Genomic DNA, 17502 nt, shown 5'->3' on the forward strand with positions numbered 1-17502 from the left:
CCTCCCACTGTATTTAATTGGTTCTCTCAAACTATGTTATGTTTAAATTTAGAAAAAATTAGAGGTGGTACTTTTGAGACTTCTATTAAATTTGAAAAGTTATGGAGACCATTTATTCAACATTTTCTTATGATGTAATATGACCCTGTGCCAAATTCATTTGATTTCCCAGCTTTTAGCTTATGTATGTTGAGAGGACCGGAAGTGACGGCATTGATGAATACTTATTTTTGTGAGATATTATAAACAGCCCCCTTTTTTTTCTCTTTCTTTTTTTTGCTTCCTTTTCCTTCTATATTAGTTATTAGATTAGTAGATTAGCTAGTTTTGCATTATATATTTTTTTTTCTTTTCTTTTTTCTGTTTTTTTTATATCATATATTATGAAATATTTAGACTTACCATGTTCATACATATATTTTATGGCTTATGTCTTGGTAAACTCATTTATATTGTAACTATTATGTATGTTTTTTTCATATGTAATGGAATTTGTATGTTGGTAATTTCTTTATCAATATATCATTTGTATTCTGTTCATATTACTAATAATAATAAAAAGATTTAGAAAGAAAGAAAGAAAGAAAGAAAGAAAGAAAGCAAAGACAGCAAAAATTTGTGTCGGGTTCTTAGCTCAAAAGCATCTTTGGTAAAGCATCTTTTCTTATCTAATCTAATTAGAGCTCCTTCTAGGATTCAACCCAAAAGCGCACATTCCTATTTAGCAAGGTAATGGTTCAACTAATTTGAGTTATTGCAATTTCAGAATACTTTTTTTTTCAGATAAACAGTCTTTTATATTAATTCAGTTTTTCTCTCTCCCTACACACTATCTATCTTTTAAGTAGTTCTGTTTTTTTTTGTTCTTTGTTTCATAAATGACTTTACCATTTATCACAAAGTATTCAAATTCCTATTGAAAATATAGAGTAAATCACAAGGGTCTTAGGACCACTGGTGTATAGAGGGACTTGGGAGTATAAGTCTATAGCTCATTGTAAGTAGAGAAACAGATTCATAAGGTGGTCAAGAAGCCAGGACATTGTGGGGACACATCATATTCCAAATGTATGAAACATTGTTAAATCGCACTAGGAGTACTCTGTACAGTTCTGTCACCACGCTACAGGAAGATTGTGGTGGCAACAGACAGTGCAGAAGAGATTCACCAGGATGTTGCCCAGAATAAAGAGCTATAACCATAGGTAGAGATTGGATAGGTTGGATTTAATCTCTCTAGAACATGGGATGCTAAGATGTAAGATGTAAGAGGTTTATAAAATTATGAGGGGCACAAATAGGATAGACAGTCAGAATCTTTATCTTGGGGGGGGGGGGGGACGGACTAAAACTGGAGGACAAAGGATTAAGGAGAGAAGGGAGAAATTTAAAGATGATCCAAGTGGGAAACTTTTCAGAAAAGTGAAGAGGGTGCATATTTAAAAATAACTGCCACAAGAGATCGTGAATACAATTACTGTGTTTTTACAAGCATTTCCGCATGTACTTCGATAGGAAAGGCATTGAAAGATATGGAAGGGCCAATGTGATTAACATAAATGGGCATCATGGTTGCACAGTGGGCCAAGAGGACCAGCTTCTGTGCTTTAAAATTCTATGATCTATTAACTTTATTCCACTGTAGCTTGGTATCAGGTCAAGTCCTGAGAAATAAAAAGAAAACAACTTGAACCACCAAGTTGACTATAGATTTATACCTTCATTAGGAACCTGCAGTTGGCAGTGGATAGACCAGTACATTTGATCAGACAAAAATGGAGAAAACAACTAACATTCAGGATTTCTGGAATTCCTATAGGCAATGAATGACCTAGTGTGCTGTGGGTGGTTGGATTCCTTGTTGTTAAACCTTCTAGCCTTGTGCACAAAGGTCAGCATCTAGAATACCTGAAGCTATCTCAGCAAAAGTCATAGTGCACACAGGTAAATACAAAATTGCAGAAGAGTTTCTGCAATTTTTATGGAAGGTTGATGGTTCTCTCTTCTCAAAAATTCTGTCTTCTTGCTGTTGAACACTACTGCTGGAGGAAGACTGTGTGATTGTTTTGCTGAAAAGGCCATTACACACGAAATAAAGTAGCAATCATTTCATATTCAAGATGAAATAAAAATGAAATAAAAAATTTATCTTCACAAAACCAATCACTTGGGTTCATCTATTATATGTACAGTTCACCTCATTTACTCAAAAGATTGTAGAGCATCACACTGGCTAAACAAATTGAATCGTAAAGTTAGGAAGAAAAATTTAAGTTTTATTCCAACAATCAATACATATCTTCTGTTTCGCCCAATCTAGGTTTGACTGAACAGTAAGAGAAAGCATAAATTTGCAAAGCAGTTGCTTGTTCCCTTTTGTGCTCAGTTTCAAGTTCTTATGGAATCTTTCCACTGATTATAACAACGATACTCTCAGTACTTAGTTTTCTTAGTTACAGCACACTACTTGTACAATTACAACAAAAAGTTTGTGAATCCTTTGCAATTACCTAGTTTTCTGCATTCATTATTCATAAAATGCAATTTGATCTTTATCTAAGTCACAATAATAGACAAACACAATCTGCCTAAACTAATAACACATAAACAATTGTACTTGTCGTCAATACTGAGTACACCATTTAAACAATCATAGTCTAGGTTCAAAAAAGTATGTGAATCTCAGAGGTAAATGCTTTCTACAAAAGCTATTTGGAGACAGGCATCCCAATCAATGAGATGAGATTGGAGGTGTGGGTTGTAGAGGTGCCCTGCCTCATAAAAAAGACACACAAAGTCAGGTTACCAACAGGGCATGCTCTTCTCATGAAAGATCTGTTTATGTGCACCATTCCTTGATCAAAACGACTTTCAGAGGACCTTAAAAGAATTGTTGAGACACATGAAGCTAGAAAATGCTACAAAAGCATTTCTAAAGACATGAGTGCTCATCAGTCCACAGTAAGAGAAGTTGTCTATAAATGGAGGAAATTCATTAATGTTGCTACTCTCCCTAGGAATGGGCATCCTGCAAACATCACACCAAGAGCACAACATGCAATGTTGAAGGAGGTGAAAATGAACCCAAGAGTAACAGCAAAAGACCTGCAGAAATCTTCAGCAGTTGCTAACGTCTCTGTTCAAGTGTTCACTATAAGAAAACAACTGAAATAGAATGGAAAAACCATTGCTGCACATCTCAAGTTTGCAAACGACTGCATGGATGTTCCACAATTCTTCTGGGACAATATTCTGTGGACAGATGAGACAGAAGTTGAATTTTTAGGCAGAAATGCATACCACTATGTTTGGACGAAAAAAGGCACTGCACACCAACACCAAAACTTCATCCCAACTGTGAAGCATGGTGGAAGGAGCATCATGGTTTGGGGCTGCTTTGCTGCATCAGGGCCTGGACAGCTTGCAGTCATTGACAGAATCATTAATTCAAAATTGTACCAGGACATTTTACAGGAGAATGTCAGAGTAGTAGTCTGTCCCCTGAAGCTCAATAAAAGCTGGGTGACACAACAAGACAATGATATGAAATACAAGGGTAAATCAATAACAGAATGGTTTAAAAATAAAAGGAAATTGGTGTTTTGGAATGGCAGAGTCAGAGTCCAGGCCTTGACCCAATTGAGATACCGTGGCATGTCCTGAAGAGGGCTGTTCATGCAAGGTATCCCAGAAATATTGATGAACTGAAACCATTTTGTATGGAGGAATGGTCTAAAATTCCTCTTCATTGTTGTGCAAGTCTGATCAGCAGCAGTTTGGTGGAGGTTACTGCTGCTCAAGGAAGTTCTACTAGTTATTAAGTAGAAAGGTTCACATACATTTTCCAGCCTGGTCTGTGAATGATTAAACAATGTGTTCAATAAAGAAATGAAAGTACAATTGTTTGTCTGTTATTAGTTTAGGCAGTTTGCTTTTGTCTATTATCATGAGCTAGATGAAGATCAGACCACATTTTATGAGTAATGAAGAAAACCAGGTAGTTGCAAATGGCTTACAAACTTTTTCTTGCAACTGCACAATTATGGTTGATCTAATAAATATTAGCAGGTTGCAAGAGACTGACTGCAAAACAACACCAGGGAAAGGAACTAAAGTTTGTGGCTATAATTTCAGCTCTGTAATTAAGCTTATATGGAGGGGAGAAAAGACATGTTTTCCCAAGAAGCAAGGAACAGTAAGTAATAATTCATCCAGGCTGCTTTTGCACTTCCTGCTGGTCAAGTCTACAATTAAAAAATAGCTTTAAAAAAAATCTGACACTTTAATTACAGCTGCATTCTGTTTGTACTCAATCGACAACGTCAATTATTTATTATTATCCCTTATCCTGTTTGATGCAGAAAGCCCTTCTCATTTCATTCATGAATATCACAACACATGTGGAAATGCTTCTAGCACTGCCAGGGTGAATTTTGCTTTCAGTGATCTCCAAATAAGTCTATTGTATCATTTTACATATAGTAATACGCATTCAAAGGATTAATTTATTTCCCATTTATAAACAGCAAGGTCAAGACATAACTGGAAGCAAAATACAATTAGCACCTTTGATAAAATAAATCTTCTGAGGTATATGCTTACACAGGTTAGGACCAATATAAGATAAAACTCTCTCCTAAGTTTATTATACCAAAATTTGAGATATATATAGTTAAGTTCTAGTATAAAATTTAGATCATATAATAACTTGCAAAAAGAAATCCAGGAAAATAGACTGGTTGCAATTAGTCATTCTGTTGTGACCTTAGAAAACATCAGTCATAAGCTTGGTTATTTAGAGCATGAAGCAACAATCTTTAAATCATCTTAGAGTTATGTAATATTTTAACTAACCATTTTGACTATCCTTCTAGAATTGCTAAATGTATCTGATGAAGTAATTACCTTGTTTTCTCGTTGAACTTGATTTGTTGTTTTCTTTCTCCTCTCATATTTATAAATGTTGACTTCTTCTTCCCCTTTGGCTGCTCTACATTCTTCCTGCTTACTGTAACACAATTATAATTAGAAAAGGGAAGTTAAGAGTGGCACCCACACATACATCAACTGGATAATAAAGATGAAAATCTGTCGATGCTTTCCAGGGTCTCAATGTTGGAGCATTTTTGTTAGGGTCTATTGTGCAGTGATCAGAGGGTGGCAGAGGACCTTCATTTTGCAAAAGTTCAGCCACAATACAGTCTACGTGGTCACTACATAATGGCCTTTTATTTCAGACTCTCCAGTTTCTTTGCTGCTAAGTGAAATGATCTCTGGATCACTAATTTAGGCTGCACAATTGGTAGCCCAGTAACATAATCACAGTGTTACAGCAATATAATTTAATATACCCAGAACATATAATTGATGAAAAACTTGTTGCAAAGTATTAACAGTGAGTATCACGCAAACTATAATGCAGAATACATACTCCAAAGGGTAAAAATAATTATTATCAATGGGAACAATGGACATTCCATTTATAAAAGAGAAATCACATCATGTACATTTTTGCTTTTCTTCCATTAAATATGTATATATACCTGGCTACACCCTGGGTTAATTCTGGCACTACTACCCTCCGACTCCAGGCCACAAGATCCCGCTCAGTGGCAATTTCACTTCTAGGTGCATTACTGTGCATCTGCCGCACACCTTCAATCTGTCCACTGCGCCGCAAGCCAACATTTGGAGGTGAGTGCATCTCAGAGGTAGAACTTTGTGAGCCTAGAATGAACAAATACAAAACCTTCTGTAATGCCTGCCATAGTGCTTCAAGGCAGGAGAAAAATTGCATGGTGGTACACTAGCAGAATGCATTTCAAACAGACAGGAGGATAATTACCATAAGTAGCAATTTGGACTCAAAATGACATATTTGGAAAGAATACGGATAATAAATACAAATTGAAAACAAGCAAATGAGAACATGAACAGCTTTGCAACTATATAGCCTTTTTTTTTAAATATTCAAGATTTTCATTCTCACAATTCAGCAAAATGACCCAAATTAGGTGGAGTACTCTCTTGCAGCATGCCATCAGTTGAAGAAGAGAATAATATCAGTATGACAATTTGAATGAACTGTAATTACTAAAAAATAAGCTGTCTTCAAATTAATAGGCCAGATGATGCTGATGGCAAAAATCCTCACCCTAATGCGCACGACCAATACAGTCCGGCCGACCCAGGAATGAGTCTGAAGAACTTTGGATGCACTCCCTTTAACAAGTATATCCGTTCCTAGGTGAAGAGACCATAACTACAGACACTTCAGGTATGGTCTTAGCAAAGCTCTAACTGTACAACTGTACTCCTGCTCTTATAGTCAATACCTCTTATTATAGAAAGGCCTCTCTCTCTTCATAATTGCTTGCTGCACCTGCAGGCTTGCCTTCAATGACGGATGCATAAGATCACTAGTCAATCAATATTTCTGAAGATAACTTTTCAATAACCAGGTCTTCATTTTCATCCAAAATGGTAACTACGTTTATTCATGTTATGTTCTGTCTGCCAAATGTCTTCATGCCCACCTAACTAGTCTATGTCACCTTGATGCCTCTGTATCTTCCTCAAAACTTAATCCCACCAGTTCCCCTCTTCAGTGGGGCTGAGGAGGGGAAAAGAGAATCAGCCATGAATGAATGTCAGAGCAATTCGATGGGCCAAATGGCCTAATTCTGCTCCAATGCATTACAGTCCTAAGTGGAGAATATTCACCATCTAAACAAACAACATCCAAGGCTGGAATCCTAGGCTGGTAGGCTAGTTGGTCACTGCAAATTGCCTCTATTGTGTAGGTGAAAGTAGAATCTAGGGTAGCAGAATTGCGAAGGAGGCAAGGCAATGAAGAACGTGAAAATAAATTTCTGGGACTGTTAGCAGGAATGGAACTGCTCTCTGATGGACTTAAATGGTCTCATTCTATATCATGTGGAAATATGAACCAGGGTCTCTGAAGTTGGAAGAGAAACATACTTCTTTATGTATTAAATTGTAAGCAAACTGTATGAGAAAGGTATAGTTTCCAGAAGATCTAGAGACTAAGATATGGATAACAACATAAAAAAGTTTGACTGGAATCAGAAGTGAAGATAAAAAAGTATACATACATAACATTTGTTACTGGTTACAGAGACAAACACAGCACAAACTTTTGTACACCAGATACTCATCAGCAACAAACAAACAAGGGATTATATTTTTGGTACAAGATTACATAAGAGGGAAATATGAATGAGGAAAATCTCTTCTCTTTCATGTATATTATGTCTTTGTTCCCCACCAGTGCTTTCCATTTTGTAAAGTCCTGGTTATGTAATAATAAAGTCTTCTAGCGTTTTATTATTGACTTTGTTTCTAATCAGTGTCAAGTGCCTGCTGCAAAGTAGCATCAAGGAAGAAACACCCTTCACTCCTTCAGTTAGGTAGTCCTTACCCCGTAAGTGAAATCTGACAGCATTAGTATTCCAGTTATAAAAAGGGCATTGCAAGTAAACTTAACCCTCATTTCCCTTCCAACTATTCACACACAATTACTACTTGCTATTCCTCAATAGTTTACAATCAGAAATGCAAACTCAGTAAATTCCCCTCTCTTCTCACACCCCCCAACTAGTTTAACTGAAACACAGGAATAGTGACTCAGTGGACAACTTCTGCATATTTGTGGTTGAATTCTTAGTATGGTGGAGCTTATCTCATCACAAACAAGCTAATCTTCCAGTCTCAAGGCTGCTTTTGCACATATGTTCTGCCCTTCCATAGTCAGTAATCCACATTAGAAGCAGTAACGGCCTGCTGGTATGCAGTGTTGCTAGCAAAATCGGAACTATCACTGAATTTTTTTTTGTGTTGTCATACATGACATAGACAAAAGACATTCGACCCATCAAGTCTGTCAGTTTTCCTATTTCCCAATGATATATCTTTTTTCATCCTGAATTCTCCTGCCATCCGCTACCCCCACTACATTAGGGTGAATTCACTGCAACCGATTAACTTCCAATCCAGCACATCTTTGGAATGTGGGAAGAAATGACAGCACACAAAAGAAACCCAAGTGGACACAGGGAAAACATACAAATTCTGTACAGGCAGCACTGGACATCAAGATCGAACCTCATACATTGGTGCTGACAGGGACAGCACTACCTGCTGTGCCACTACTACCATAATACCTCTCCTTATTCCCAATGATCAATTGAAAAGGTGGCAGATTTCACTTTTAGAACTTAAGCCCAGTGAACCTTGTGAAGCTTTGCAGCACTCTGTTGCAATGGCAGCATAGATAACAGAAATGATATGGCGTTTTTTGGTTTCAATTTCGTAAGTTTTTTATTTTGAAAAACTTTGTTCTTGATAGCCCTATCTTATTTAATTTCTTTTTCAAACCCTCCTGGACAGATCAAGCTTTTAACATATGGAAAAGGAAAGGTATAAAATGTTTTCGTGATCTCTTTTTTGAAGATACTTTGATGTCATTTGATCAACTTTCTAATAAATTTGAATTACCTAAATCTAATTTTTTCAGATATTTACAAATTAGAAATTTTTTACATAAAGTTTTACCATCTTTTCCTAATTCAACTTCGATGGACACTACAGATTTGATCTTTACCTTAAATCCTTGTCAGAAGGGATTAGTAGCTTTTATTTATAATATGATTATGAAGATACAACCAGAAATATCAGTTAGAATTAAACAAGAATGGGAAAAAGAACTTCAATACAACATATCAACAGATAAATGGGAAAAAATTTTGCAAATGGTTAATTCTTCTTCTATATGTGCTAAACATGCTTTAATACAATTTAAAATTGTACATAGAGCTCATATGTCTAAAGATAAACTTGCTCGATTCTATTCTCATATTAACCCTCTATGTGACAGATGTCATTTAGCAGTGGCCTCATTGACCCATATGTTTTGGTCATGTCCCACTTTACATAATTATTGGAAGGATATATTTACTACTATTTCCTCAATTTGGAATATAGATTTACAACCTCATTTTATTACTGCAATTTTTGGCATACCAAATGAAGATGGCAATCAGTTTTCCCCCTCAATCAGACGAATGATTGCTTTTGTAACATTAATGGCCAGAAGGTCTATACTACAAAATTGGAAAGAAGTAAATCCTCCTACTACATTTCAATGGCTTTCTCAAACTATTTCTTATCTGAGTTTGGAAAAAATTAGAAGCACTATTTTTGACTCATCAATTAAATTTGAAGAAACTTGGAGACCGTTTATTCGACATTTTCATATGAATTAATTTGGCCTTTTCCAGACCTTTCTGCTTATTCATGTTCAGGTATGGAGTTCCGGAGTTCTTTGACACTATCTTATACTTGTAAACTGTTATTATTGCCTATGTTAGTTTAGTTTAGTGTTTTATTTTTTTTTAATATATTTTTTTCTCACATATTTTTTAATATTTTTTTTTCTTTTTTAATGGTTATTTGTTTTTTTTTCATATAATCATGTGGACTTGATTAAGGTATTTTCTTTTGTTGATGTTTAGTAGGATATTATTATCTTATTATCAATGTGATTTCAAGTCTATTGTATTTATAATTTACTTATTACTATGTTATTTTTTTTTTGTGTATATGTGAAAATCAATAAAAAGATTGAAAAAGAAAGAAATGATATGGCGTTTCTTCTGTTGTTCCCCTGCCATGGCACTTGTGGTGGAATGTTTTAACAAATTACATGATTCCATTGTTTCTAATTTCATTATTTTGTAGTTTACCATTTGTAATCCACCAGGGAAACTGCTGGAACATAAATTAATTAACAGGAAGAGCATAGAGGCATTCAACTTTTTTTTGATTTAAAAAGGACTTTGGTTAATCTTCCTTGCATCTTATTGTCTGCTTATACTGGACTTTCTGTGACTGTAACACTATATTTTGCATTCTGTTACTGCTTTCCCCCATACAGCCTTGACATAATGATGTGATAAAATGATCAGTAAGAATGTGAACAAACTTCTTCATTGTACCTCACTGCATATGAAAATAATAAACCAGTTATCAATTAAACATAATTTAGGCATCCTAAAGTCATTCAAATCTTGCAGAAGGCTTAAGTTTTTAGGGTGACAATTGGAAGTTCATGGACAAAATGATGAATGACATAAAAGCTATTCCACTAAATTAGATACATGTTAATTAATTCTATAATATTGCATTTACTAGTCAGTTATTAAATTGTCCTACCTAATCTTCCTCTGTTCAAGGTGTTGTTGGTACCTGTAGTTAGTCTCTGATCTTGTTCCTGCTGAAGTCGTTGAATCATATTGTCCAATGGACTAACTTCATGGTTTGCTTGACTTAGAACTTGGTTCAAACCTAGAGCGAAAGTGGCAAGCAGCAAAACAACAGGCAAAGCAAAAGCTATTAGCTTCATTCTACAAATTAGTAAGCACTACCATATCCTTTAGTAAATTTTTTATATTTTCTAAAATAAATATCTCGTTGCATTTTCTAAAATAATATATGCAACATTTGAAAATCTTTACATTTTTTGTTAAGTTTAGCATATATTTACTTCCATTCTGCATTTTTAACTTGACAAGGACAATCAAATCTATGTATTATTAAGTTACCAGCATAGTTGTGATATCTCCTAAAGTTGCACCATTATGTGAGAATAAAATCCTACACACTATACAACTTAAGTATGAAACGAGCTTTTGAAAAATAATGGCACTATAATTTCTTGCCAGAAATATTACATTCCACAGAATCTGGAAGGAACACTGACATTAACTTTAGAGTCATGCACGTTTTAACTGCATTCTGAATTTTTAAAAATTTTTATTTGTTAATATGCAATGCTAGATACTCGACTCATTTTCAGTATTCCTTAGATCACAAGTTTGATTACCTGTTGCAGAAACACCCATTTGTGGGATGAGTTGATCATCTTTACAGTTCTCCCGGCCCGGTACTAATCTCTGGAATTTTGGTGGATGGGGGTTACCATCCACATCCACCAGGAATGGAGGCGGCATAAGATGTGGTGCTTGTTGTGTCTGCTCATCCAGGACATAGTTGTTGGCATCACGAATTAAGGGTCGATAGTCCGTGTGGAAAAACATCTGATCAGAAATCTATAGCAAGAAATTTTGAAAGGTTCAGGCATTTCATTTTACCTTGAAGGACAACAGTTATATTCACTTCTTTTCAAACTTGAAAGCTATAAAACTTGATGGTGACATATCAGCATTCTGAAATTTTATTTAGAAAAAAAGCCAACTTTTGCCAAAAATCCCAACAAATTCCTATTTCTGAAAAAGGGAATTCCAATGACTAGAGCAGGGCCTTTTATTTTCATGGTTCACCATATACTATATGCTTCAACCCAATAAAGAAGTTCACTTGATTTCTCATGCCACAGGTGCTGCCTGACTCGTTCATAAGAATGTAAGAAAATTAGAGCTGGAGCATTCTGTTTGTTCCCTCAAGCCTGTTCCTGCCATTCAAAAACATCTTGGTTGACTTGCCCCAGACTGCATCTGTGCCAGTTCCTTGTAACTCTCTATTTCATTATAATTCAGAAATTTATCTGCTTCTGCTCTAAATGCCTCAAATGGCCCAACCCATAATCCTCCAGGGAAGAAAAATAAAGAGATTCATCGTCTGAGTTCCTATGGAATTAAACAGCAGATCCTTCCAGTCCTATATTCACTCAAATCTGCCCATTAGTGGAAACATATCATGCTCAGCATATTCAGTTTCTAGCATCTGCAGATTTTTGATGATTGATTTCTCTTCTAGTTGGGGTAGGAGAGTACATTTCCTTGAGTATAAAGGACAATTATTCAAAGATTTATGTAAGTTCAGAACATCAGCAGTTGAGCTTGGGAGCAGCAAGAAGTCTACAGGCAGATGGCACCAGTGAGGGAAGAAAGTTTAGAAGTGGCAAACAATTTAGTTACATACCAACAGATATTGGGTTTTTTTTCTGTACAAACCAACAACTACTTACATTAACAGAAAGAGTAAATCTGTTTTTTATGTCAAACACCTGTTAACTAATTTCTGGATTAAGAACTACAACAGACCATCAGATTTGCTAACTTTATTTTTGTTTGCCTTCCCACACTAACATTAATACTAAACTTCATTGCACATACATCGAATAAGATAAAAACTATTGCTAGAAATTATTGAAACATTTTAGTGGTTTAACAATTGTTCATCAATACCACTTCATCTGTTATTCATGTGGTAAAACCAATTATACTTCATAAAAAAATCATGTGCTATATAACCTTATATTGCTATGTATTTTAGATAAACTGCTTTTTGTTATAGACCCAGGAAGAATTGGTACACATTTCTCCAACTTCAATTTATTGAAAACCTTTGATGGTTTACTCCTTCCTCTAGTCAGCTATCTTTGGCTATTCTCTCAAACATCTTTTCCAGGGGCCTATATTCTACTTCCCCATGTCTAGTCATACTAAACAAATGACCAGACACCAGTCCCTTGACCAACTGAGATTGCCAATAATTTCTCTTGTCAAGTACTATTCCCCGCCGCTGGAAAATTTTTCATCATCATCTTTACACCTAAAAATCACTGACCTTTTCTTATTTTGCAAACTACTGCTACATCTTTACCCAGCTGCTCCTGGTAGAATGTGCCCAATTCTTTGTTTTATATCTCCATCACCAAAGCCCCCTCTATCAACATCAACAGGTTTTGTTTCATACTACTGCTATACAACAGAATGGGACATTTTTGCTGAACTTAAAGATAGTACACAATTACAGGTGGCAGTAAATACAATATTTCTACTAATTAAAAATTTTTGATTACCTTTTCAATATATAAACAAAGTAATAATAATCTATATCATAATTTTACTATTTGAGATATTCAATGGTTATAGAAGCACTGGAATTCATCATCAGAATCTGATGAATACACACACACAAACTTTTCTACAATAAAAAAATTAAGCTTCTTCAGATTCTGACAATGACAATAAACTCAAGACGGTGAGGTGAATGCTCATTAATAAACTCGTGTCAGAACTGGAAACCATTCATCATGTAGATAACTTTTTTAAAATACTTCTCTGGCTTCTATTTGTCTGCTCACATAATGATTCAACAGCAAAGGAGAAATAAACATTGAAATATTTAAAATGTCAAACAACAGTACCCAAGGCTTTTTTTAATGTACCAGATTGAAATTTTTTTTAAAGGTTCATAACCAAAACCAATGTTGGGAACTTTTTAAGACAACTTATTTTTTTCAAAAGCCATCATACCTTGTCATATTTACTGCTCGAACCAAAACCAAAAATAAGAAGGTGCCCATGGGAATCAGTACATGCAAAATGTTGCCCATCAGGGGAGCATTTGCAATCAAATACAGCTCCATGTCCCTGGCCTTCAATCTGAAAAACAGTATGTAAAAATAGTAATGAGAACAACACACATTCTATTTTTCGGAGAAAGGATACCTGACATTGCTATCAGACCTATGGAGAAGCAATGATTTAAATTTAAATTAAATACCATACAATCCATTTTTTAATTATATCTGCCAAAAATCATACCACAATTAAGCTGGACAGAAAAACAAAAATCAACAGCAATGGAATAGCATTTATCTTGCCTTTTAAAGATAAAGTGTTAATTTCATTAAGTGGACAAAAGCATGGAAGACTTATGAAATGCATGCCTAAGGCTTGCACAAATTATAATAATCATACACACGTGACTTGACTGGCTTTAAATAGAACCAGGATCTCACAATTACCATGTTAATGTGCTGACAACAAAATGCATTTTGCATTCATAGTGATTACTGGATGGAGGAAGAAAAGGACAGTTCTCAGAGTTATACAGACCCAAGAAGCCACATTTCTTTGTGGGGTTCAGAGTGATCAGCATGCTACCAAGTAAAGATACTAAAGTGAAGCAGCATTTTAATTCCTAATAAGGACAGTACCTTTTTTTAAAAAAAACATCTAAAGGCATTCTGCTTAAATCTTTTATCATCCTGGTTTTGGGTGAAAGTACCAAGGAAGAAGAAAGCACAAAGAAAAGAACAAGATTGTGCTTCCATTTCAATTTTTAAAATATGGTTAGAATTAATTACTTTAATTAAGAATGTTGTAACACTCTATCAACACACACGCAAGCTGGATGAACTCAGCAGGTCGGGTTGCTCCTTTCAACAGATGCTGCCCAACCTGCTGAGTTCATCCAGCTTGTTTGTACGTGTTGATTTGGCCACAGCAGCTGCAGTGTACTTTGTGTTTTGTAACATTCTGTGTTGAGTCAGAATATTAGGCAGGAACACATTGAACCTATCCACCTTCTGAAATTGTCAACAAATGCTATCTGTCTGCATTAATCTGGGCTGCACGCAGTAGGTACACTTTGCTGACCTTCTGTCACTGGGAGTCAGACATAAAGACAAAGCAAGGACTTAGGCCGGAGCGCCCTGACACCAAAGCATGGCGTGGAGCTTTTGCTTTGTGTCAAATCCTACAAAGCTTTGCTTCTGACATCAAAATAATATAAAAAATTAAAACCTTTAAAGATCTATATTTTAAAAGTTATAAAAAATGCATTCAAGGCTGAAGTGAAATAATTTTAAAATATTAACCTAGATACTGGACACTATGTGCAAAATTAAAATTATCTGGAGATCATATTGGCAAAAATTTTCAGCTGAAGTGGTCATAAAATTGGATTAGGTGCTTCTGGTCACGATATATGTCAGCATAATCAGACATATTCCCAAAGTTGGAAAATTTTTTGGAAAGATGTTTTTAAATCCCTATCAAAAGTGCTGGATCTGGATTTACAACCAAACTTATTTACAGCTATTTTTGGGATTATTCCATCAGAAGCAGGATATATTCCTGCTTCTGCTTAACCTTATTGGCTAGAAAAGCTATTTTACTTAAATGGAAGGACCCTAACCCTTTTTGTACCGATTCTCTTCCAGCTATTTTTTTCAGAACCTTGGATTTGATCAGAAAGTCTCTCTTCCCTTGGTTTTTCTCTCGGGATGGACTGCCCAGTCCTTTTTTCTGTTTAGAATAGTGGGTTTTTTTTTCTCGTTTTCTTTATATAATAATTTTTAATAGTCTTTCCTTTCTTCACAAACTGATTATGAAGAGAATTATACATTCTGTATCAAATTTATACTTTATAGATTAACACTATGTGTGATGTTTATTTTACATTCTGTGTGTACTGCTATTGACATAAATATCAGGGATATTCTCCTCTTGTTTGTACACATTTTTTAAAAAAATCAATAAAAAAGAGTGAAAAAGAAAGCAAGACATCTTCCCAGCAAAAGATCTATACTGAATACCAGCCAATTTCAGACCACACTGAAACAAAGCTCCACACAATCACCATGATGGAAGCAGAATAGATTCGGTTAACTGGGGCCAATACTTATTGAAAACAACTCTTAGAAAACAAAATCTAATTGAGAAAATAGCTGGGATTCCTTTCATTTACTTGAGACACTATGCTGCTTACTTGGGACATGAGACTGTTTCCAAACAGTTTCTAGCCAGTATCAGTCACGTGCACATGTGTGGCCACTGGTCATGATTAGAGTGAACAGTTTTTAAATAGCGTCAGTTACATGTACTTGTGTTATGTTATCCATTTGGGGTGATGAACCCCGATTCAAACAGCAATGCCTTTTGATAATTTTGACTTTAAAAAATTTCGGACCTTTGCAAGACGCTATGAAAAAGTTTGACATTAGTCAAATAAATTACTGACTTTGTTCATTTACAGTCAATCAAAAACATGGCAGAATACACCAGATGAATTCCTCTGTTGATAAAAATAACGAACTAATACAGAATTTTATAGTACTGCATTGGCTGTGTTCTAATTTGCTCTGTATTTCATTTAAGTACATAATTTGTCACTCAGTTAAATGATAATTTGTGTTTTTTTAATACCTTTTTAACTATTTTCATGAAACTTTGGCTAATTATGGTAGCCGCATAATTGGGCCAAGATATACTGGGTCCAATTAACCAGAATCCACTGTATTATGAGGATGAGAAGCTTGCCATGTTGTATTATTTTATTCAGAATTTAAGGAGCCTTGCTGCTAATAAGAAAAAAAGATTCAAAATAAACTACATCAAAATATGCAAAGGTCTACAGAATGTGACGAAGTTTAAAGCAAGTATTCTATTTCAGAAATATCTTCTTGCTTAGGTTCTCATTCACTGAATGCCTCAGTGGTGACCTGAATTTTTTCTCCAAGTCACGCATGATCCTCTCTTGGAAATACATGAGGATTATCAATTTGAACTCCCAATAATTGTTCTATTATTGTTACTCTGGTGCAGGTAAAGTCAACCGAGAAGCCAAAGAATAACTGAAATCAGAACCCTCCTGGAGTCCTGTGTGCAGTTCTGGTCTCCATACTTGAGGAAGGATATACTGGCTCTGGAGGCAGTGCAGAGATGGTTCACCATGTTGATTCCAGAGATGAAGGGGTTAACCTATGAGGAGAGATCGAGTCACCTGGGACTATACTCTCTGGAATTCAGAAGAACAAGAGGGGATCTTATAGAAACATGCAAAATTTTGCAAGGGCTAGATAAGATAGAAGTAGGAAAGTTGTCTCCATTGGTAGGTGAGACTAGAACTAGGGGACATTGCCTCAAGATTCAGGGGAGAAGATTTAGGATGGAGATGAGGAGAAACTGTTTTTCCCAGAGAGTGGTGAATCTGTGGAATCCTCTGCCCACGGAAGCACTTGAAGCTTCATCACTAAATATATTTAAGATACAGTTAGATAGATTTTTATATAGTAGGGGAATTAAGGGATATGGGGAAAAGGCAGGTAGATGGAGCTGAGCTTACAAACATATCAGCCATGATCTTATTGAATGGCTGGGCAGGCTCGATGGGCCGGATGGCCTACTCCTGCTCCTATCTCTTATGCTCTTATGGAAGTGTCATTCTGGATTGAGGAAATTCTGTTTTGTTTATATCAATCGTACCAATATTTTGAAATGACCTGCAATAAAATTTCAACATCTGAGGCCCTTTGGACTCGTGGGGGTAGGTCAGAAAAATGGGATAGCACTATTTAAACATTATTTATTTGTCAGTGGTCAAAAGTCAAGTGTCTGAACATGTGATCATCTGTTCTGCAAGTACCTGACCAGGCTTTGTTATCATCCTAGATATGAATTAAGAGAGTTCTCATGAAGAAGACTTGGAATATGCAATAAGCCATTAAAGGAGACACTTTCAGAAGATCAGAAGGTAGGAGAAAGGATTTCTTTTTTGTTATTGTCTGACATGCAAGATTCTATCAAGTGAATAACTGCATTCTATTTTGCCTTTTTATTTTAAAAATATTATAGATAGCATTCCTCATTTATTTTATTATATCCACCATAGACAGTTTGAAAAGTTCCAGTCAAAGTACTATAATAATATCACAAAGGCAACAAGGTA

At 35.3% G+C, this 17502-nt stretch overlaps 1 protein-coding gene across 3 annotated transcripts in view; it reads right to left on the bottom strand.

Moving 5' to 3' along the window:
* The window catches only part of phip (pleckstrin homology domain interacting protein), a 178013-nt gene that overhangs the window by 55135 nt on the left and 105376 nt on the right, over positions 1 to 17502 (bottom strand). For 2 of the 3 annotated variants that reach the window (XM_059982360.1, XM_059982358.1), the window contains exons 16-20: positions 13302 to 13430; positions 10904 to 11129; positions 10234 to 10365; positions 5544 to 5727; positions 4906 to 5008 (exon numbers count right to left, since the gene is read on the bottom strand). In XM_059982360.1, coding sequence (XP_059838343.1) covers positions 4906 to 5008; positions 5544 to 5727; positions 10234 to 10365; positions 10904 to 11129; positions 13302 to 13430 — 774 coding nt within the window. The remainder of the gene's footprint in view (positions 1 to 4905; positions 5009 to 5543; positions 5728 to 10233; positions 10366 to 10903; positions 11130 to 13301; positions 13431 to 17502) is intronic. The other variant, XM_059982361.1, reaches the window with a different exon arrangement.

This window comes from Hypanus sabinus, chromosome 10 (assembly GCF_030144855.1).
Source record: "Hypanus sabinus isolate sHypSab1 chromosome 10, sHypSab1.hap1, whole genome shotgun sequence".
Classification (NCBI taxonomy): domain Eukaryota; kingdom Metazoa; phylum Chordata; class Chondrichthyes; order Myliobatiformes; family Dasyatidae; genus Hypanus; species Hypanus sabinus.